At 44.4% G+C, this 23,266-nt stretch overlaps 1 protein-coding gene across 1 annotated transcript in view; it reads left to right on the top strand.

The window, feature by feature from the left end:
* Nucleotides 1-23,266, top strand: part of ctnnd2a (catenin (cadherin-associated protein), delta 2a) — a 315,513-nt gene that overhangs the window by 65,937 nt on the left and 226,310 nt on the right. The window contains exons 5-9 of the mRNA XM_056299200.1: nucleotides 9,350-9,522; nucleotides 15,782-15,836; nucleotides 17,866-18,076; nucleotides 19,478-19,595; nucleotides 20,572-20,704. Of these exons, the coding sequence (XP_056155175.1) occupies nucleotides 9,350-9,522; nucleotides 15,782-15,836; nucleotides 17,866-18,076; nucleotides 19,478-19,595; nucleotides 20,572-20,704 (690 nt within the window). The remainder of the gene's footprint in view (nucleotides 1-9,349; nucleotides 9,523-15,781; nucleotides 15,837-17,865; nucleotides 18,077-19,477; nucleotides 19,596-20,571; nucleotides 20,705-23,266) is intronic.

Here is a 23,266-nt window from a genome sequence, read left to right as displayed (position 1 = left end):
TTTTTAAAATATTAATTATAGCTGCATCACATTGTAACGTACTATTCTTATCTTTAATTGCTGGAATTGTTCGTCTATTTTCTGTTTTAATCTTTGAGCTAGCATCCTACTTGTCTGTTCTCCACTTTCAAAATACAGTCTATGCAAATGGAAAAGAGCAAACGCTGTCTCCTCCTGTATAAGCCTCTGCAGGTCTGCCTTAGTGGTTAGGAGTGAGTTCCTCAGATCTAAATTGGATTGGTCTAGCATGTGCTGCTCCTTTAATCTCTTGAGTTTAATGTTTAATTGTGATTTTAACTCACCACACTTCCGTCTTCCTTTTTCCGCGGAGAAGAAGCTGATAAACCAGCCCCTGCTGGTAGCCTTCGAGGCCTCCCATACTGTGGCCACACACAACACAGAATTCAAATTTAATTCAAAAAAAAAAAATCCGAAATTTGATTTCTTAGGAGGGGAATAAATTTTTTCATTTTTAAGAAGCGATGAGTTGCCACTGTCTAGATGTGCAGGGATTGGCCAAAGGAAAAATGTGACAGAGACTGCAGCATGGTGACAATGTTATTCATCCTGATCTCAAGAACATTTTGAACCAAGTTTGAAGACATCATTATTTAATCTAATCTGGATTTAGAGTTATGCGCCCCAGAATAAAAAGAGTACTCTCGTGCAACTGGGTTTGCCTAAGTGCCACACATCGGTTACAGCAAGCTGAGATTGGAACTCCCTACAGCTACTGATATCCGTTTGTCTGAGGGGAGGGGGAGCCTAGATCGTTCCAATCCAGAGTCACATACAGAATTAAAATCACCACCTATAATAAGAGGGCCTTTGCTGGACTGAGAAATCACTGGGCACAGGGAGGCAAAAATTCAGATTATAGCATATTTGGAGCATACATGTTCACAAGTGTTAGCTTTTCATTTTGTAACCTCTGCATGGAACAATTCCATATCTTCCATCATGGTCATAGTGTACACTGGAGGGTTTGAAAGGCATATATTTAGAAATTAGGATACTAGCACCTCTGCTTCCTTTACCACCTGGACAGGAGATTTCCTGTCCCACCCACCTCTATCTTAGCTTTTTAGATTCTGTTCAGATGGGTCTCCTGCAGCACGGCAATATCACAATTAAGAGATTTTAAATACACCAATATAATAATAATAATAATAATAATAATGATACATTTTATTTGTATAGCACTTTTCAAGGTACACAAAGATGCTTTATATCAGATTGAAAAAAAGCAACACACCAAAAACATGTAACACATTACATTAATCATAAATTAAAAGCAATTCTAAAAAGGTGAGTTTTGATTAATGATTTGATTGTAGCCAGACTGGCATAGTCTCTGATGTGTTTTGGGAGGGAGTTCCAGAGGGAGGGGGCAGCTATGGAGAAGGCTCCGTCGCCCCAGGTCCGGTGCTTGGTCCTTTGTATTGGAGATAGGAGATTCATTTGATTGGATTCTGAAAGCCATTTACATTCAGGCTAACCAAAGTAACTCTGCTAAATCATGTATCCATCCAATAAGAGCTGCATCATATGGATCAATAGGCTGATAGTACTGTGTAGCCCCGGGGAGTGCCCCGGCACAGGGCACGCGCAGGCCCCAAAAGTAATCACTGAGGCCGATGCAAGACAGGTGACAAGGCACCTCCTGGGGCATGCGCTCCGAGAGCCTGCTGCAGGAGTAGGCATATGAGAGCAAGTTTAGAGAAAATGTCACCCTTATATCAGGGAAGGGGGGGGCACAAAGTTAAAAAAAAAAACACAGTCAGAAACATAAACACAATGGCCGACTGGCCTAATCTGGAAAAAAAAAACAGTGACTGGGATAGAAATGACCATATCCACAATGATGCAGCACAGCTAGAGCGCGGCTTCCCCTGGTTATATGAATCCAGTAGAACTCAAACGGGATTCCCCCTAATGATTATAAACTAAACGCAAAATGGCCCCCCTGTGTGTGTGTGTGGGGGGGTACCTATATATCAGTCTATCCATGATAAGAAAAGAAGAAGAGCAGGCATAAGTAAAGTTATAAGTAAAAGTTAATTTTTGATATCCAACCTGTGGCAGTGTGTTAACAACGAGGAGACAACCTTCTCCAAGTCAGTCAGAAAAACTTTGGAAAGTGCTTTTTCAGGTCCTTTTCTGCATCCTTGGGTGAGGTGTAGGTGAGTTTCTTCTCCCCGTTGATGGTGATGATGAGAGTCCCTGAGTAAACAATACCAAACTGCTCCCCAGCTTTGTGAACATCTACTTTACATTGTTATATTGGGCCCGTTTCCTCGACTCCTCTGCAGAATTTTTTTTTTCCTTTGGATTTCCCCCCCATTTTTCTCCCCAATTGTACTTAGCCAATAATCCCACTCTTCCGAGCCGTCCCTGGTCGCTGCTGCACCCCCTCTGCCGATCCGGGGAGGGCTGCAGACTACCACATGTCTCCTCTGATACATGTGGAGTCACCAGCTGCTTCTTTTCACCTGACAGTGAGGAGTTTCGTCAGGGGGACATAGCGCGTAGCGGGATCATGCTATTCCTCCCAGTTCCCCCTCTCCCCTGAACAGGCGCCCCGACCGACCAGAGGAGGCGCTAGTGCAGTGACCAGGACACATACCCACATCTGGCTTCCCACCTCTGCAGGGCAGCCCGACCAAGCCGGAGATAACACGGAGATTCGAACCAGTGATCCCCTTGTTGGTAGGCAACAGAATAGACCGCCATGCCACCTGGATTCCCTGCAGAAAAATATTGATATACTGAGATGCATTGTCTATCCCAGGCTAGCTGTTTTTTAGTGGCTGCTCTGATGATGTCTTGCTTGTTACTTCACCACAGTAAGCGTGGGATGATGGGACAGGGATGCTGGTCAGGATTTGGCATTAGTGTGCGAAGGGCACAATCTATCTTTGGGGAAGTCTGGTTGTTTGGACAGTCTAATATGTAGCATAGGATCTTGTCCAGCACAGTATAGATATCACCACAAGCCTTAAGTTGTTATGACGGCTTCTGTTCTTCATGTGGTCCATTTTATGCTGTAGAGTCTGGATCTGCTTGGAAGTCTGGGATAGCCCAGTGGTGGAGCGCTCTACCTTGTCCTCCAGCTCTCCTGTTCAGCGTTTCACATTGCCTAATCTGTTAGGCAGAGCTCTAGTATCGTTATTGAGGGTGGTGATTGTCTCAGCCATGCTGTTCATTTTTGCACCAAAACCTTCCGTGATTTGTTTGAGCTGTGAAGCATTGTTTCTGGCCCATTTAGGGGTGTCTGCCAACTCATCCTCATTGTCCACCTGTTGTTGCTCAGTAGTGTAGGCCAGTTTGGGCGTGCGGGTCGCCATGTCACCAGTTGAAACAAACATGTTTTTTTGGGGGGGGGGGGGTTTCCCCCTTTTCCCCTAGTTGTGTCCAACCAATTATCCCACTCTTCTGAGCCATCCCGGTCACTGCTCCATCCCCTCTGCTGATCCGGGGAGGGCTGCAGACTACCACATGCCACTTCTGATACGTGTGGAGTCTTCAGCCGCTTCTTTTCTCATGACCAATTGTGTCTGAAGGGATGCCCGACCAAGCCGGAGGTAACACAGGGATTCGAACCGGTGATCCCCGCATTGGTGTACAATGGAATAGACCACCATGCCACCCGGAAGCCGAAACAAACACGTTTGAGTCGTTTTTCTTCTTACTGCTTCTGGTAATTCGGTTGGTTTTAGTCATTCCCGAGTGCTTTAACAATACGTTACCAAAGTCCGACAAGTAAATATATGTCCACTTGGGACACTTAGAGCAAATCATGAAATGTGGTGCGCCGATTTGGCGTCTAGCTGCCATATTCACCTGTCACCTCACGTGACTTCCCCACCCCAGTTGTCCCTCTTTATACCATGGTGTCTAACATGTTTGCTCAGCAATGTAATGATACGCTCTGGGACCTTTCCCTGTACAGTCGACCCGCTGGATCACCACCTCCGTGGTACAAGGGAACTCGTAATTTAAAAAAAAAGAAAACATGGTTTAACTTGTACCACGCAGGGATGCCCACACAGTAGTGACCCACATTTATATTTTAGAAGACAATTCAAAGAAACCAATTAACATACCCTTTGAGATAAGTGTATTTCAATTTCATTTTAACTTAAAGTTAATTAAACCTTTCTGAAGGGTTTCTGAAATTTTCACTCGTAACATTTTAATATTTCTAAGCCTCATTTCATATTAGATGCATATTTTGATGTTTTAGTTGCTGTGATGTGTGGCAAAGAGGTAATATGAACTAAACCCAAGCCATTGGTGCAGTGACTTGATGTTAATTGAGTGCTCACTTTCCTTAGAAAGACTTATTTGCACAAATGTTCACCCTAGGCATGACTTTATTGAAGAATTTCATCACATTTGCAGTATATTTTCATATGACAATACATTTCATGAGGGGGATAAATAAGTTACAGCAAAAAGAAAAAGAGGAGGGGCGTCCGGGTGGTGTGGCGGTCTGTTCCATTGCCTACCAACATGGGGATCGCAGGTTCAAATCCCCGTGTTACCTCCGGCTTGGTCGGGCGTCCCTACAGACAAGATTGGCTGTGTCTGCGGGTGGGACCCAGATGTGGGTATGTGTCCTTGTCGCAGCACTAGCGCCTCCTCTGGTTGGTCAGGGTGCCTGTTCGGGGGGGAGGGGGAACTGAAACTGAGGGGAATATTGTGATCCTCCCACGCGCCACGTCCCCCCGATGAAACTCCTCACTGTCAGGTGAAAAGAAGCAGCTGGCGACTCCACATGTATCGGAGGAGGCATGTGGTAGTCTGCAGCCCTCCCCGGATTCGCAGAGGGGGTGGAGCAGCAACCAGGACGGCTCAGAAGAGTGGGGTAATTGTCCGGATACAATTGGCGAGAAAAAGAGGGGGGCGGGGGAAGAAAAAAAATACAATATTTTCTGATATGGGTGCCACCAAAATTGGACCACAACACAACATGTCCTTCCCACCACTGGGACGCCCCTGAAAATATCATATTTTTAACTTGTACTTACAGTATAGTACGCTGTTTTTAGTCTGTTGTTATACCATCAGGTGAACTTCGCAGAACAGATGCACTTTTCTGTATAAAGACTTCAACACAGTAACACCGTAAGAGATTTACAGCTTGGTACATTCATATCCAATAGTCTCACTACTGTTGGTCATTTTAAAGCTCCATCAGAGCAATTTGGGATTAGGTTTGTGGCTCATAGGATGTTTGTCTTACGCTGGTGACACTCCTATCACACAAATATTAGTCTATAAACATTCAACCCAGTATTCCACTGAAAGAAATGACATGGGAATAGGAAGCAAGGCGTCTTATGGAGTCTCGCTAAACGTGTAAAATATTTGTACCACAACACAATCTTCCAATTTTCTACCAGATCGTTTTGATAATGATATCACAGGCGGCGTTTGAAAAATTGATACTGTGCGTTGTTGAGGGTGTGGCATGCCTACAGCACTTCAAAATGTTCGAAAGCGAAATGTTGACGCATCATGCAATTTACGCCTCTACCCCACCAGGACATGCCTCTACCTGCTTTTATATCACAGTCGATATCACAGTTGTTATCACGGTTCTGCCACAAAGTAGCCCTGGTTTGCTTTGATAACAAAGATGTTCGCATGTTTTAGAAACGGCGGAAAACCGGGAAAACATGTCAGACAATTATATTCTTGTCATCGTTGCAAAAGGAGCCGAAGGCCCTGTCACACTTGCATTATATGAGTCAAAGTAAATGTTTTTTCATTGTGGACACTCAAATTGCAAGTGCCTCAAACACATCCATTCTTCCCATTTCACGGATGGGCTTCCACCATATACATCGTAATGTTTGGGTGTATGTAAATTTGGCATAACTTTCAACGTTTTTTCCTCGGAAATGGAAGCATGGAAAATAACCCTGCAGTAGAATGGACAGTAGCATGTTAGGGGCCCCATTTGAAATGAGGCGCTTGACAGTGATGTGTTTTGTAGGCGACCAGGTGTCATGACAAAGCCACACACATACTCCATGCACGCCGAAAAAACACACACAAAGGCAACAGGTGTGTAATAAGTCCCTCAAATGCACCATTTTTTTTCCCATTTCACGGATGGGCGTCCACCGTATACATCATAATGTTTGGGTGTATATAAATTTGGCATAACTTTCAATGTTTTTTTTCCTCCGAAATGGAAGCATTGAAAATAACCCTGCAGAGTAGCATGTTAGGGGCCCCAATTGAAATGAGGCACTGACAGTGATGTGTTTTGCCTTTGGATGATAGGTGATCCGTTGTCACGACAAACCACACACATACATACGTACATGCATGCAGACATAACACACACAAAGGCAACAGGTGTGTAAATTACTGAGAAAAATAAATTTGGAAAGTTTTTTTTTCTTAGCGAATGTTCTCAATGTGACAAACAAGCTTATTAATTATAATTAATATTAAGGCATTGGAAATATGCAAACACAGCTGGTTAATGAGGGGAGGAAAAAAATAAACCCTACCAACAACCATCTGGTTACCCTAATGTGTGTGGGGGGTGGGGGGTGGGGTGGGGTAGTGCAAGATTTTTTTTTTTGTTTACCCCCTTTTTCTCCCCAATTGTACTTGGCCAATTACCCCACTCTTCCGAGCCGTCCCGGTCGCTGCTCCACCCCCTCCGCCGATCCGGGGAGGGCTGCTGACTACCACATGCCTCCTCCGATACATGTGGAGTCGCCAGCCGTTTCTTTTCACCTGACAGTGAGGAGTTTCACCAGGGGGATGTAGTGTGTGGGAGGATCACGCTATTCCCCCCAGTCCCCCCCCCCGAACAGGCGCCCCGACTGACCAGAGGAGGCGCTAGTGCAGCGACCAGGACACACACCCACAGACACAGCCGATTGTGTCTGTAGGGACGCCCGACCAAGCTGGAGGTAACACGGGATTCGAACCAGCGATCCCCATGTTGCTAGGCAACGGAATAGACTGCCACACAACCCGGACGCCAGTGTAAACATTTCTAAGCTTCAAATAAACAGGTTAATTTCTGTGTCACTCATAAATATTCAGATTTGTCACATCAGTACTAATTTACACACACCCCTGCTCCTCATCCTCCCTGACTACAAACAAACCTACCTGCCTCTGTATCTGCTCATGTATCTTTCTACCTGTGTACACAGACACCTGCCTTCCCATTAAAAAGGCTTATACCCCTCAACTTACTCTCTAGCCGAACATCACATACACATACACACACACACACACACACACCAACACTGCACATCACACATTGTTATTATGCATTAGCTACACTTACACTATACTTTTGCACACAAACACACACACAATGTAACAAACACCGAGCATGAATGATGATGACAAAATTTCCCACAGTTTGAGCCCCTACTCAGTCTGTGCAACACAGAGTGCCGATTAATAATTCATAGCAAGCAAGGGATGAACAGAGATGAGAAAAGACAAGTCTTTTGTGAAGGCGAGAAGCAGAGGAGTTGATCTTGGTTCATAGCACAGAGATAGAAAGGGATCCCAAAGGAAGAGAAAGGGGAGAGAGAGAGAGATGAGAAGAGAAGAGACTTTATTCGTTTTACAGCTACACACTAGGACACACACACATGCATGCAGGGGGTGGTGGCTGAAGAAATGTTCCTTCTGCAATTTCCCATCCTGCTGTCCTTCCTCCAAGGCCAGCCAGGAGCAGTGGGCAGCCCTTTCCTTCAGCAACCCGGGGACCAATTCCAGGTGGACATCCATGTCGTGGTCAGGGACAGGACAGGAGACCGTTCTGCGTGGTTTTATTGGGGTTATTTTTTTATTTTATTTTTTTAATGTTGGAGAAAACCCATGTGAGCACGGGGAGAACATGCAACTCCCCCAGTGCCAACGCCGCCCCAGGTGGGAATCGAACCTAAGACCTACTTGCTGTGAGGCAGCAGTACAAGCGCTGCACTACTGTGCAAAGAGAAAGGGAGAACAAATAATAAGAAGCCTTTGTTATTTGGAGGAGGAAAAAAAAACTTAACATGCCAACAAGCTCTGGGGGAGAGGCTCGCTGTAGACTTTATGAGGGAAAATTCATGATATTTAGATATTCAGAACTGGAGAAGACTCAGTTGGAGTAGAACATGAGCAAGAGAGAGAAGATCTGAAACACAAACGCTCTTTATACTTTGAACTCTTATTCCCAAAGCATTGGGAGGTTTTGGGTTGTTTTGAGAAACAAAGAGAAAGAGACAGCAAGTTGGAAGAGTAGCACCCTAATGAAGCATTTACGCACCCCTGAGTGCACATTTCATGGACCTAAATGCTGCTCACTAAAGCCGAGCCCTGTATGCACATGTGCACGTCCACCCCCGTAACGCTGCACGGGGATCCCACTGTGTATCAGATGGGTTGGTTCGTGATGCTATAACCACCGAAAGGGCTGAGTTGTTCCTCGAACATCTTCAGGCCAGATGCGTCTCCTCTTGAGACCCAATGTATGAACGACTAGGCCACTACGTGCACAATGAGGACATACATTTAGGCATGTACAGGGGAGTGACACCGAGGAGTGTTTGATGCAACTACTTAAGCGGACAGGAATTAGGGAGCTAGCTCGTGTTTTACACCGATAGCGGGGGAAATGAGGTGGGTAAGAGGATGTGTACTTTCTCCAACGGGCATAGAGTCAGTAAATATACAGCCCAGAGATGAGAGAATGTTGAGTGCATTAAAAAAAAAAATAGGCGCAAAGAATGTGTGTGTGTGTGTGTGATGAGTCCCTTTTTTCAGGTGGCTGAAGTATATATGGAAAGTCAGATTGAGAGAGAGAGCACTCCAGCCGTTCAACAACCTGAAGCCGCACTTCAGTATGTTGCCTGGGCGACTTAACACAAGGAGTCAGAGAGGAAACGTTACCTGATTCATCCCAAAGAAGAGTTTCCTTTTCTCTGACATATATACTGGTCAGGTGAAGTTTTGCTGGAGCAGATCATACATGTTTGGGGAGGTAACAGTTGGAATGTTTAGGTGTTTAGTCTGTTTGGTTCTCCGCGTACAACTTTTTTTTTTTCTCCCAGCCCTCTCCCTCCCTGCCATCCTCCACCTTCTACCATTCTCTCTGTTCCGGTGTTCCTCGCTCCCTCTGCTAATAAATTATGTATGCCATCTCCAACTCACGGAGCGCTGCACTGCTGCACTGTCTGCTCTAAATTGCTGCTCTCCCTCCCTCCCTCCCTCTCGTTCTCCCCTTTCTCACTTCTTGCTTCTCTCTCTCTCTCTCTCTCTCCAATCCCCCCCCCTCCACACACGTACACGCACCGCTGCTTTCTTTTGGTAGGACCGGCTCTTCTTACCCAGAGTTCCTTGCAGCTCAACTCCACCCCGGAGGCTTCGCTCCAGTACTCTGCCAGCTACCATAGCAACCAGACCCTCTCCCTTAGCGACAGCATCTCCGCAGCAACCCCTCAGCGCAGCGGGCAGGTTGGGGCGGCTGTGCACAGCTACAACCAGGTAGGAATTGCTTACTGGTGATGATGATGAGGAGGAGGAGGAGGAGGATTTGCAGTGGTGTTGGTGATGGAAACGACGATGGCTGAAATTCTCACAGCTTTTTTTTTTTTTTTTTTGCATTACTGTCATCTCACATAAAGTTATTGCTTTCAACTAAGTGTTCTTTCACGTTCACGGGAAACTTGCTCTTCATTTCCTATGCAGAGGAGGGTTCAGAGAGTTGACATCAGAGCGTTTTGACACTCAGGCCAACTCACTGAAGTAAATGCAGACAGAGTTTACATACAACTGCCCTTGCTTGCTTTCACCCATCGCTGACGTGGACAACTGTCTCGATCGTTACGAGATATTAGACTTTCAGACACCCCCCCCCCCCCCGCTCAGGTTTCCCCTACAACTAGCCTCCATCCCAGCCTCTCTCTGGATCCCTCTCTCACATCCGCCTGTCTCGCATTTCTTCTGGCAGACGAGCGTTCTCTCTCCCCCGCTCTTCGTTGATCTCTCCGTTTTATGTATCTCTCACTCGCAGCATGCTGTGCTCTGGCTATGCAGCTTACTGCATAGAGTGGAGATTCGTAGTAGTTTAGCATAGCAGCTTGGTGTAGCTGATTTGGTGTAGATAGATACAGAATTATGCAGAATCTAATTTAATTCACTCTAAGTGGAATTATTCAGGCTGCAGAACTTCTTTTTTTTCAAGGAATCAAAAATGTACATGTGTGTAAATTGGAGAGGGTGATAGGGAGTTTTTTTTTTCAAACTGTTAACTGAAGTAGTTTAGGAGGAGACAGGTGAAAAGTTCCTGTCCTAAGATCGAGTTATGGGAGATTTTAGTGGCTGTAACTGTGGACTTGGTCATTGTAGTGAGGTTCGTGTTTAGAGGGACTTTAGAGTGCAGGAAGGGGGGGAAAAAGCCACGAATTAATCACGGCGGTGTGCTGATGGAAAGAAATCCCCCAATTACTTTCTAGCCTACAGGAGCCAATTATTCCCAATTTCCATTTCCTTAACCTAGCAATGGTAATCCAGACACACACACACACACACACACACGCACGTGCACGTGCATGTGTATGCACTCAGACGTGCGCAGACAAATCTGCAAAATCAGTTTGCAGCTGCAGCAGTGCTTCATTAAAAGATACTGCTGGTGTCGAGGGCAAATGCTACATTTGTGATTGCTGCCTGTGGTTATACATTGAAAGTAGGAGAAATACTTTACGTTAATAATTAGGCAGTTGACAATTCATTAAAGATGATTATTTGGATCAGGTTTCTCAGCTTTTTTCAGATGGTCTTGTTTGTGTCTGCTGCAAGCACATGAACACACGTGTCCACGTGTGCTTCCTGCAGAGGTTTTGTTAAATGTTCCAAACCCCCAGCAAAGAGCTGACTGGTTAACAGCCAGCCCATGTTGTTAGTTTGGGGTTTAGTTTGCATGAAAGTTTGTCACCAAACAGGCTTGCGTTGATATTTTTTGTCGCTACATGGGCACAGGTGCAAGCACACGTGTGCTCTGCAAGAACAATGTTGATGGAGGTGATCATTTTCTTCATAAATATTGCCACCGCGCGCACACACACACACACGTACACATACACACACACACATACACAGCCAGCCACACCAACGCTAATTTTGGAAACTCTGTTTAGGCTTTCATTCTCTTTTAAATTGATAGATAGACAAGAAGAAACAGAAAGAAAGACAGAGTGACATGGGTAGATAGGTCAAAACGTCTTTCTCTTTCAGGTAAGAGGTCTATATGTTGGCCTATTTCCTATGTAATGTGCTGTTCTTGTCCCTTCCTCTCTCCTCCTTTCTTCTCGTTTCATCCCTGTATCCTCTATTCACCATCCTCACTCTGTGTGTGTGTGTGTGTGTGTGTGTGTGTGTGTGTGTGTGTGTGTGTGTGTGTGTGTGTGTGTGTGTGTGTGTGTGTGTGTGTGTGTGTGTGTGTGTGTGTGTGTGTGTGTGAGAGGGTGAGTGAAGGTTTTGGGCTTGTCAGAGCAATGGGGTCAGTGTTGTCAGCAGAGCTTGTTGCTCCTGAATAGCTTTATGTAAGCCACTGCTACTTTATAGGCAGGTGCAGCTCCTGCATGCAGCTTATTCTACTTGTGTGAGTGCATGGTGGTCTATATGCATGCACTTGTGTTGAGTGCACGTGTGTAGGTGTGTGAGTGAGAGAGAGAGAGAGAGAGAGAGAGAGAGAGAGAGAGAGAGAGAGAGAGAGAGAGAGAGAGAGAGAGAGAGAGAGAGAAAGCGAGCTCTAGCATGCCGTTCTTCCGTAGGGTATTTATAACCCTAAGAGGATTCCCTTTAATAATGCATGGATACACGGCACCTAAAACATCCAGTGTCTTACTGGAAGAGGACAGAAGAGTTACTGGACCAGATAGCATGGACTGGTCAGAGAGCTCGCTCCCCCCCTCTCTAATACTCTCTCTCTCGCCCTGTCATCTCTTTATCAGCCTTTTTCACCAGTCCACCCATAAATTAATAATTTATTTAGCCAGCGATTCAACCACTTATCCAGCCATCGATGCATCCCACCATTTATTCTTCTAGTCTTTTCCCATCCTTCTATCCTCAGATTTAATATATTAGGATATACCCCTTGAGATGTAGCATCTCATTTTCAAGGGGGTCCTTTTGACCAGTCTAATTTCCTCATTCATTATTTTATCACCCAGGGTCCAAATCAGTTGATTGATTGATTGATCCGTTCATTTATACATCCAACTATCCATCCATCCGTTCATCCATCGATCTACCCGATCAATCCTGCTGTCTATTTATTCAGTCGCTACGTCACTTACTACTGACGACTGCACTTTTGCTGGGAATCGACGCACATTATCACAGAAACGAGGGAGTGCTTTATCAAATTTCTGCCAATTAGTTTTCATGCAGTCAGGGGTAACATAAATGACCAAAAAGTCTCTTATAAGACATCTCTGACCTTTTTTAGAGACACAACTCAAATGCTACAATTACATGCCCAGCTTATTTAGGGCAGTTCTTTCGTTGCCTTAAATAAGCCGGGTATGTCATGATACTGGACCTGCTAGTATCATGGTGTCTTTTTAGCTGTCACCTGGTTTCATGTTAACACTGACATAGGTGGGCAGATACAGGGAGGTTAATTGGGACCAGCTCCAACTCACTGTCCACCTCCTAACCAACACTCAACCCTGCCTCTGCTTGCCCTTGCACATGGGATGTAGCCTACACGGACAAAGTTTTAGTGGCAATGTTTACAGTATATGATTTAGGGGGGATTTTCATGGTCACAATATTGATTGGAACTGCACTTAACTATGTCAAAGAATGTAGCAACATCTTATTTACAATCCAAGGCAGTCGACTGAGATGTAAACGCTCATGTCATCCACTTCAGCTGAATGGGGTTTCCTTAAGCCCCAGCTTCAGTCAGAGGCCTTCTCACGCAATGGTATATTTACATCAGGATGAACTGGGAGTTAAATAATGCATTGGAATCTGCAAGCTCAAAGTGGGACTGTATGTAGGCACATGCACAAACACTTGGGACTGCATCGAGTCAATAACGTGACAGTTAACTGCACGGACACACACACATACACAAAGATGCATTACGGCTACTATAAGTCACATCGAAAGTGTTATTTCAGTCTCTGTCCTCTACATCTCATCTAACTGCTTAGCTGTCTGTCTGTTTGCTTGCTTGTTTCTCTATCTGACAGCTTTTTTGAAAGAGCCTATAAATCCATTCATCCAGAAATATGTCAGTTTTCATGACCCTCTGCAAATAATGCACTGCAGGAACCAAAGGCCCATTGTCCTCAGCAGGACAGCTTTGTGTCCACTTCACAAAGGGCGAAAATATAGCGAAACACTGCCATTAAAAAGATTCTGAGAAATTGTTTGTGTATGTGACACTGTTTTGCTATATTTATCCAGAGGTTTGCTGACCATGCATTCCCTTTTTCTAGCGATGCCCTTCCACATTCATGCAGCTACAAATTTCCATCCCTCGAAACTTCCCAGGATATCCACAGTCAGACCACTGTAAAAATTGCGAGTTCAGCGTTTCTCCCAAGGGCACCTTGGCAGCAGAATAACTAGCCACATCCATTTACTTATTTACTCTGCCTGCCCAGAATGCATACACATATGTCTGTATATATACAGTATACAGTATACAGTATATATATATATATATATATATATACACACACACACACACACACACACACACACACATACATACATACATACATACATACATACATACATACATACATACATACATACATACATACATACATACATACATACATACATGGGACAGAAGGTCTTGTTATTGATTTTTTTTTTTATCAGCAATGTGTTTATATTATTCGCTCTGCTAAATTAGCTGCTAAACCCTGTCCTTACCCCTGTATCTTTCTGTGCATTATTTTTCAAAGTGTTATTAGACAGCTAATTGTGAGGGCTGACTCAATATGTGTCAGTCTGTGTATGTGTTTGCCATCTATGCCATCATGAACTAAACCAGCATGCGGTAAACATTTGTTAGACTATGATTGCAAATTAACATTGTGCCGGGTTGCCCTTATAATGGTGAGCATTTTAAATAGTCGTCCGTCCGGGTAGCCTAGCGGTCTATTCTGTTGCCTACCAACACGGGGATCGCTGGTTCGAATCCCCGTGTTACCTCCGGCCTGATCGGGCATCCCTACAGACACAACTGGCTGTGTCTGCGGGTGGGAAGCCGGATGTGGGTGTCCTGGTCGCTGTACTGGCGCCTCCTCTGGTCAGTCGGGATGCCTGTTCAGAGGGGAGGAGGGACTGGGGGGAATAGCATGATCCTACTGCGCGCTATGTCCCCCTGGCAAAACTCCTCACTTTCAGGTGAAAAGAAGCAGCTGGTGACTCCACATGTATCGGAGCAGGCATGTGGTGGTCTGCAGCCCTCCCCGGATCGGCAGTGTGGGTGGAGCAGTGACCGGGAAGGCTCAAAAGATTGGAGTAATTGGCCGGGTACAGTTGGGGAGAAAAAGGGGGAAAAATCCACAAAAAAAAAAAAAATCATCCAACAGTCATAGAGAGAGTCTGGATGAGTTATGCATACCTAGATGGCCTATGTCTGCCTAGTCAGTACAGTATTAAATGGGCTTCATTGTTAAATGCTGATTGCGTGAGCTCACTTACTGTAATTTGTCCTTGTGTAACCTCAAGCGATTGTATTCAGGTAGGTACAAAGCATCTGAAACGCCTTTAGAGCGCTTGTCACCATCACAAGGCTGTATAAGGTCCAGTGGAACAGTAGCATATGTTCTGTCATTGTCTCCGCGGACCGGGTAGAATACATTAGAGCTGCATCTGATGTGGCAAACAGACACTTCACACACCCATTTAGCACCGCACTCCGGCAGATTACTCTGAACGGCGATGATTAAACTGTCTCTGTTTCGCGTTCAGAGGTATTAGATTTGTCTTTTCACGTTTACTGTTGGAATAATATTTTAGGTATAGGGTGCTTATTCGTCCATAGCAGTACAGTCACATATGAAGATTTTTTTTTTTTTTGCACCTGTATTGGCTCAAACTGCAGACCAGTAAAGACTGCTGACCAGTGGCAACTCTGCCTCATACATCAACTTGGGATTTAATATCTATTTTACACCATGGGTTAGTTAAGTGCAAATAACATCACAGTACGTTGTCCCAACACTATTTTCTGATTTTAATTACATAACCTACTTTATGATTTATTCATGAGTGCTGGGCTTAAGGTGAGGGCAGGCAACCCAGATATTAAACAATCAGTTGTTTCCTCTACTTTTTCTGGGGTGGCCTAACAAGTCATGATGAGAAATGATTCCAGGCGACTGAACTTGGCTTCCATGGTTCTTTTTTGAATTGCTGAGCTTTTCTGTCTTGGGATTTCATTACTGGCTGCTCTAGGTTCATTAGGGGCACCTCAAAGCCTTGACTGGGTTCAGTTCTGTGCACAGAAGATCTAATGCTCTCCTCTTTGTTTTTCATTCTCCATTTTCACTGTTTTCCTCCAACCTGTTCCATGTCGCTCTCAACCTCACTTCCCTTCTGCCTTTCCTCTTTCACTTACTCCCTTTATCCATCCATCCCTCCCTCCCTGCCCTCCTCTGTCTCTCACCCACTTCTGCGTCTCCTGTGGTCCAATCTTCTCCCATGGTCTCCATCCACCCGTCTCTCTCTCTCTCCTCTTTCTTCCTTCCCGGCCTCTGTTTAGGTGACATCAAATCGTGTGGCCCAGCAGCAGCAACAACAAAGTGGAGCAGGGTCAGGTAAGGCCTTACATGTACCTCGCCTCCTCTTCTTCCTTGTCCTTCTTTATGAGATATTAGCTTGATGTAGCATCGAGCAAAACCACTATACAAGAGGTGGCTCGGGTCAACACTGACAGACAGGTATGAGAAATTGAATTAAAGATTCTTCACACTGCCAGGGTTTTTTTGGGGGGGGGGTTCCCCCTTTTTCTCCCAAAATTTATCTAGCTAATTACCCCACTCTTCCGAGCCGTCCCGGTCGTTGCTCCGCCCCCTCTGTTGATCCGGGGAGGGCTGCAGACTACCACATGCCTCCTCCAATACATGTGGAGTCACCAGCTATTTCTTTTCACTTGACAACGAGGAGTTTCGCTTGTTCCTTATCCGATGAGAGGGTCTAAGGACAGGATGTTGTGTTGCTGTAAAGCCCACTGAGGCAAATTTGCAATTGGGCTACACAAATAAAATTGATTTGACTTAATGTAGAACGTGGGAGGATCATGCTGTTTCCCCACCAGTCCCCCCGAACAGGTGCCCCGACCGACCAGAGGAGGCGCTAGTGCAGCGACCAGGACACATACCCACGTCCGGCTTCCCACCTGCAGACATGGCCAATTGTGTCTGTAGGGATGCCCAACCAAGCCGGAGGTAACACGGGGGTTCGAACAAGCGAGCCCCGTGTTGATAGGCAATGGAATAGACCGCCACGCTACCCGGATGCCCGAGGGCAACGTTTTTGATGCTCACATGGTGCTGTAGTCCAGGTTAAGCTAAACTCTACTGGTACAGTGTTACCACATGTAGGCTGGCTATTAAATTGAATAGGGTCTCTTGAAGTTTTTTCCTGAACCCACCTTAAATTATCCAGCATAGGCCCTGCTAGACCTCTTAATATTACTGCCCCATAATCACTATTATATGTTCCCTCCAATCTTTGCCCCCTCTGGGTTTGGGGCCCAGACAGCCTGACCTCACTCTGTCCTCCATTAAACTTTTGGTTTGGCTCTGCTCCACGGCAAGAGAAAGGTTTGGCCCAAACTGAAAGAAATCATCGGCATTGTTTTGTTTTTCTCCATCACTTCTACAGCTGCGGTTTCTTTTTAATCTGCTTCTTTCTTTTTTTTTATCACCTACACCAGCTCAAGGTCTTCTACTTCTGACGCAGTTCAGCCTTTCTCTACCAGCTTTAATACGCTATCTACAAGAGACCTTTCATCTTCTGCAGATACACAAAGACAAACAAGACAAATCTACACAGAGACAAAACAGCGGTGTAGACACAAATCCCCTGAATGTACTCACGCCTGCAGACCATTTATTTTTCAAATGTTGCTGTGCCAAGTTTTAAAATCTATTTGCTTAAACAACTGTCTTATAATTGAAGGCCGTAGCCGGATGGCCTCTATGTATTTTTGAGAGGGTCTAAAGACTGGATGTTGTGTTGCTGTAAAGCCCACTGAGACAAATTTGTAATTTGTGATACTGGGCTATACAAATAAAATTGACTTGACTATTTACTGTGGATAGATTTAAAACTTACTAAGTAATGATACTGTCGTCTGCCTCTATTTCGCCTTTTTTATTGATTGCATATTGCCTCATATATCATATATTGCGGCACGGTGGTGCAGTGGTTAGCGGTGTCGCCTCACAGCAAGAAAGTCCTGGGTTCAAACCCTGGTGTTGTCCCACCTTGGAGGTCATCCCAGGTCGTCCTCTGTGTGGAGTTTGCATGTTCTCTCCGTGTCTGCAGTGGGTTTCTATGGGTGCCCCAGTCTCCCCCACCATCAAAAGAAACATGCATGTTAGGGTTACTGCTCCTGTCTGTGCCCCTGACCGAGGCATGGCAAGACGAACTGGAGTTGGTCCCTGGGTGCTGAATTGCGGCTGCCCACTCCTCCTAGCTACACAGCTAGAATGGGTCAAATGCGGAGAAAGAATTTCCCCACGGGGATTAATAAAGTCATAGAAAAAAAAATCTACCCTTTGACCAAATTGTGACCCCTCCCACCCCTTCTCTCATTTCTGTCCCCCTTTTTCTCCCCAGGGATCTACTACTCCAGCTCTACCTTGCCCGCCCAGCGTGTCAGCTCTCCCCTGTCTGGTGGAGGGGGGAGCTCAACGTCAGGCTCCCCCAATAAGTTTCAGCGCCTGGGCTCAGTCTCCGACACACCGGGCTACTCCACCACCCAACGCCTGCCGTCCTCCTCCTCACCCGGCAAACAGTCCCCAGCTAGCCGACTGGCCAAGTCCTACAGGTAGAGAGCCATAGTGGCTTTTTTTTTTTTGCTTTCATTTACACACACACAAAAATATCACTTTTTTTGTTGAAATTGTCAAGCCAAAAGATAATGTCCATGAAATACATAAGCGAGTGATACAAACACTGCACAGTCATGTTGAAAGATGTGCGTAAAATGTGCAAGCTGATGCGGTTATCTGTGTGTGTTTGGGTTGGACAATGAGGGATTATGCAGTGCTGTGTGTGTATTTGTATGTATGTGTGTTGGTAAGAGGCGACGCAGAGGAAGCAGGGAGAGTGGGTTGGTTGGGGAAGGTTTGGGGAGGGTTGTGGGTAATAGGCCTCCTAGGTTCACTTGCAGGTGGTCCATCGGCTCATTCCCGAAGCAGGTCGCCCCATAGCACCTACAGAGGTAGATCAGTGAGAGGTCAAATTGAGAAAATAAGATTTATTGTGTGTTCAGATTGATAGAATTTATATTATAACTTTGGGGTTAGACGAGACGAAACATCCCCGTAGCACTCGGCCCGTGAAGGTAGGAGATAGGATGCCCCGGAGTCTAGACGCTGGTGGTGATTGACACCCTTGAAGTGGATACCCTGGAGAAATGAAGGCTTTATTGAGGCGGTGATGGGGTCGAGGTGGGGTTGCACCGCATAAAGTTCTGTGAATGGAGAACAACAGGTTAGCGATGACTTTAAAATTTCGACTTGTAATAGCTGATTGGATAGCCAAGGGTGGGCAGGAAGGTGAATGGTTAGCTGTGATGATGCACTTAATTAGTGAAAGAGGCATAGAGCTTTGACAGCATGGGAAAGATTTTGACAGCGTGGGAAAGAGGAAGTGATGGAAAGCGGAATGTTGGTGGAATTTTGTGAATGAATTTGACAGCGTGAAAAAATCATCTTCCTTATCCTTATTGAGCTTAAGCACAAGCTTCGTGCATGTAAAGCACAGTAACTCTGTTTTTGACTGTTTTATTAAATTCAGGAATGTGCTATATATCCGAGGAATGATAAAACACGACTGATGCTACAGAATAGAATAGAATTGGACTTCATTGTTCAAACTAAATGGAAAAATCGTTATCATTAATTTCAAACATATGGTTTGTTGTGGTGCTGAGGTGCACATATGGCACAAGTTACACAGATCCTGTTTTGAATGGAATCCAAAATGAATATAACCTATTATGAAATCACAGTTTGCTATACTTTCTTCCTCCGTAAAGCCTAAGTAACTGGTATAATCTTTCCAAATGTTGCATCAAGCAACAAGAACTTTTCAAATTAGAATTCCTTCTTCTGTCTACCAAACTACCTTCCAGGACTCCCACGGAAATGTTCAGGTTTGACATAAAAAAGAGAGATAAGTCACACTTTACTATACCTTATTACCTTATCTATTTCTCTACTAGCACCACAGTTGCAGTGACGACTGCAGGAGGAGGCGGGTCTCCTCTTAGGGTGGCATCCCCACCCAATTCAACTCTTGCAGGTGGAGGAGCAAGTGCATCATCCTCACCGCTTCACCAGGTACTAGATAGTATATACCTCATGACTGTCAAGATTTCCCGGGGGGGGGGGGGGGGGGTTACTGTATGTTTGAAGCACAACTCAGCACAACACATTCAACACAAGCCACATACTTCCACAGGTCACCCACGCAAATTATGTGATTTTATACTTGCTCTGATTTTAAAGCTGAAAACTCAACACACGTCATTTTCCCTATTGATAAGTGATTAGGACAAGAAGAAGTACATGATGGATTTTCAGCACAATTGCACAAAGCGTCCATTTCAAACCATAGCATGCTACGCTGCCAATATCTAGTGTTTGTAGAGCATATTTGTCATTGATAGCTCTACAGTACTCAGTAGGAGTTGTGTTATTTATTGGGCAGAAGCAGTGGTGTGTTGGGGAAAAAGATCATATTCTGTCCCACTTTGTTGGATCTGTATTCAGCAGAAAGAATGGTATAACAAAACTTCAGAGTGTTGGATTGGATCAGAGTCTCTAAAACCAATAACCATAAACTACTACAAAGAACAACAAGTTTGTTTGTTTTGTTTTTTTTCCACTCCAGAATGGGCCACAGTATTACATTTAATTGCTCCCCATGTTCCTGTACCTATAAGCTTTCATCATACGCTTGGATCTTGTAACATGAAACTACACCATATACCGTAATGAGCAGAGAGGAAAGACAAGAAGAGACAGCTAGCAAAACGATCGCTCATCCCCCGTTTCAAATTTCCAATCCAAACCACTTTTTTTTTTTGGGGGGGGGGGTAGTTAGTCAGTAAATCTCAATATATTAGCCAGATGAACTGATTCAACCTTCTTTGATTAGCCATGTCAGTTTTCAATTATTTGGCTTTGAACAAAATGTTAACCTTGCGGTGTTATTTGGAATCAAGAGAAACTGGAAGCGTTGCTTAGCTAGCCCACATTCATTGGTGCTGTGTGGTGAGATGTCTCTACCATCTCTCTGATGTCCATCCACCAGATGAGTTCAGGCATAGGGAGCTATGCCACTCTTTCTCCTAAACGCCTGGCATCTCACCACGCCTCTGACCAGTACAAGATCTCCCACGAGCTCTACGCCACCGCTACATTGCAGAGGCCTGGCAGTCTTGCAGGTAAGAGTACACATGCTCACACATGTGCGAAAGTACACACACACACACACACACACACACACACACACACACACACACACACACACACACACACACACACAAACACACACAAATGAATGGGGCTATCTGCCATAAGAACCCACTGTCCTTCATGCTTAACAAAAATTTGAACCTGTCTCAATGTTCAGAAACCAGAAAGAAATATTGCAGAGCAGTTTTTTGGTGTGGAATATTTGTGGTCTCTTCTTTTGTGTGTTATATTGAATGAATTTACTTTATTTCGTGAACTGAACTGAACATGGAGGAAGAGAGTTTAATTTCCATGAATTAAAATAAACGAGAAAAAGGACTCCTCTGTAAATCATGTACGCGTGGATATGGTTTGAAATCATGCGTTAAAATGAATTTGATCTATAAAGGACTTCAAATAGAATATAAATAAGACATAAAAGCAGGTGAACTTGTGTTAGCTTGGTTATGGTTACATACATACGCAGTCATATACGTTGACCAGTGAGCTGTCTGTCTTTGTTGGTTGAAAGTTAATGGATTATCAATTATCAGGGGTGTTGTTAGCATCTTGAAACATTGGGGACTTAGCCCAGCCCAGAAATCTTTAGGTTTTCACCGGATAATTATACCGTTTTCAAGTTATTTCAAATTAAAATGAATATAAAATGTGAGACACTGTGCTCTACCAAAAGGTTTCAGTCAGGTGCGTAGGCTGGCTTTCACAACGTGAAATCAAAATGAGTGCAATCTGAGTTCTCATTCAACTTCGTCTTTATTTTTATTTTCAGCAGCGGTAAAAAAACCCTACGAAAAAATAAGAGCCTTGACATTGATGAAGCAGTCATATGCGAGGTTGTATGTTGCCAATGCTTTGCTCAATTTTGAAAATTGACCGACCCTGGTCTCATAGCTTCTGCTTCGGGGCTGTGCCTATAGTCCCCGGGTCCTATATTCCCCGGGTCCTATGTTCCCCAATCCTTTCGAAAAAAAAGGGTCCCATGTTCCCCGTTTTCTCCTAAAAAGGTCCTATAATCCCGGTTGCAATAGACACCGGGGAACATAGAACCCTCTTTTGGAAAAAGGGTCCTATATTCCCCGCTGTTTCCAGGGGAACATAGGACCTTTTTCCAAATAAAGGGTCCTATATTCCCCGCTATTGCCAATCGAGGAACAAACCGGGGAACTTAGAACCCTTTTTGCAAATTATTTCCTTAACGGGTCCAAAATAATAAAAACTGGGGTCATGGCTGAGTTGTAGGCTATGACAATCTATTCCTCCGCTGATTAAATTAGGCCGTATTACCATTGTTGGCTGTTGTATATCGCAGGCCACCTTGAGTGCGTATCCAAATTCGGCCTAGAGGAGGCTGTAATTTGCTTTATTGTTATTTCTTACCAATATTTACTGCAGTAGGCCTAGTTAGTTGGCTCTCCAGCTCAGCATGGACAGTCGGCAATCAACGCAAGTTTGTCTTGCAGTAGGCCCGCCTACCAGTGTAACCTAGCCATTTCCACCTTCGCTCAAAGTTCAATTTGCACAGCACTGGACACTTCAGCCACTTTCTTGTTACTTTGCAGTTCGTTTTTCATATTAAATCACTTGGCAGACTTTCTTTCAAAAAGACTTTAATGATGAACTTTTTAGGCAGAGAACTTAGACCAGGACTTGGAATTTAGGACCAGCACAAAGTATCCATCAACGGGGGCCGCCTACCTTACACAATAGGCTAATTGCCTAATAATAATAATATGTGCTTCTCAAAAAACTAAAGGCTTGTGGAGGTGCTAAACCAAAAACATGAATCAAAGACGAACATCAAAGGATGTAAGGTAACACTCACCAAATGGTAAAAAAATAACAGAGGCAGTCCTCTATTTCACCATTTTATTGTTTGGCATCAGTCATTAAGGTTTCTGAAGAAGACCACCTGGCCAAATTAATGACTGATGCCAAACAATGAAATGGTAAAATAGAGAATTGTGTCTTTTTTTTTCTCATTTGATGAGTGCTACCTTACATCCTTTGATGTTCTTCTTTAATAATAATAATAATAATAGTAATAGTAATAATATCAATAATAATAATAATAATAATAATAACAACAACAGCCTAATAATAATACTAATGATAATAATAATAATAGCCTAATAACAAATAACAATTACAGGCATAATACTATCAATAGTAACACTGATAATAGGCTATTAATAACAAAATGCTTCTAGTAAAAGCTTGGCTGAAAAAGGGTTGGTCTATGGCAGAAGCCCCCCAGAAAAGGCATGGTCTAAAACAAAAGTCTCCAAGGCCTAACTAGCCTAACGTTAAGGCTTTTTTCTTCTTCAAAAAAGCAAAATGAGTAGTCCTAGTCCATTAGGCTACTCAACAAAGAGGGGCTAAAACCTCTACTCAGCCTATCTGAAAATGTGGTGGCTTACAGCCCTCCAATATGATTCCAAATCTGTGACCAGCATCCAGTTGACCCTTGAGCCGCAGGAGACGGGCCTCCAACCTCCTCCACTTGGGCTTCCGCCTTGGGGGAGCATCTCCTC

This window comes from Lampris incognitus, chromosome 19 (assembly GCF_029633865.1).
Source record: "Lampris incognitus isolate fLamInc1 chromosome 19, fLamInc1.hap2, whole genome shotgun sequence".
In the NCBI taxonomy this organism is placed as follows: Eukaryota; Metazoa; Chordata; class Actinopteri; order Lampriformes; family Lampridae; genus Lampris; species Lampris incognitus.
Note: the sequence above shows the minus strand (reverse complement) of the source record. Positions and strands in the feature narration are given on the sequence as shown.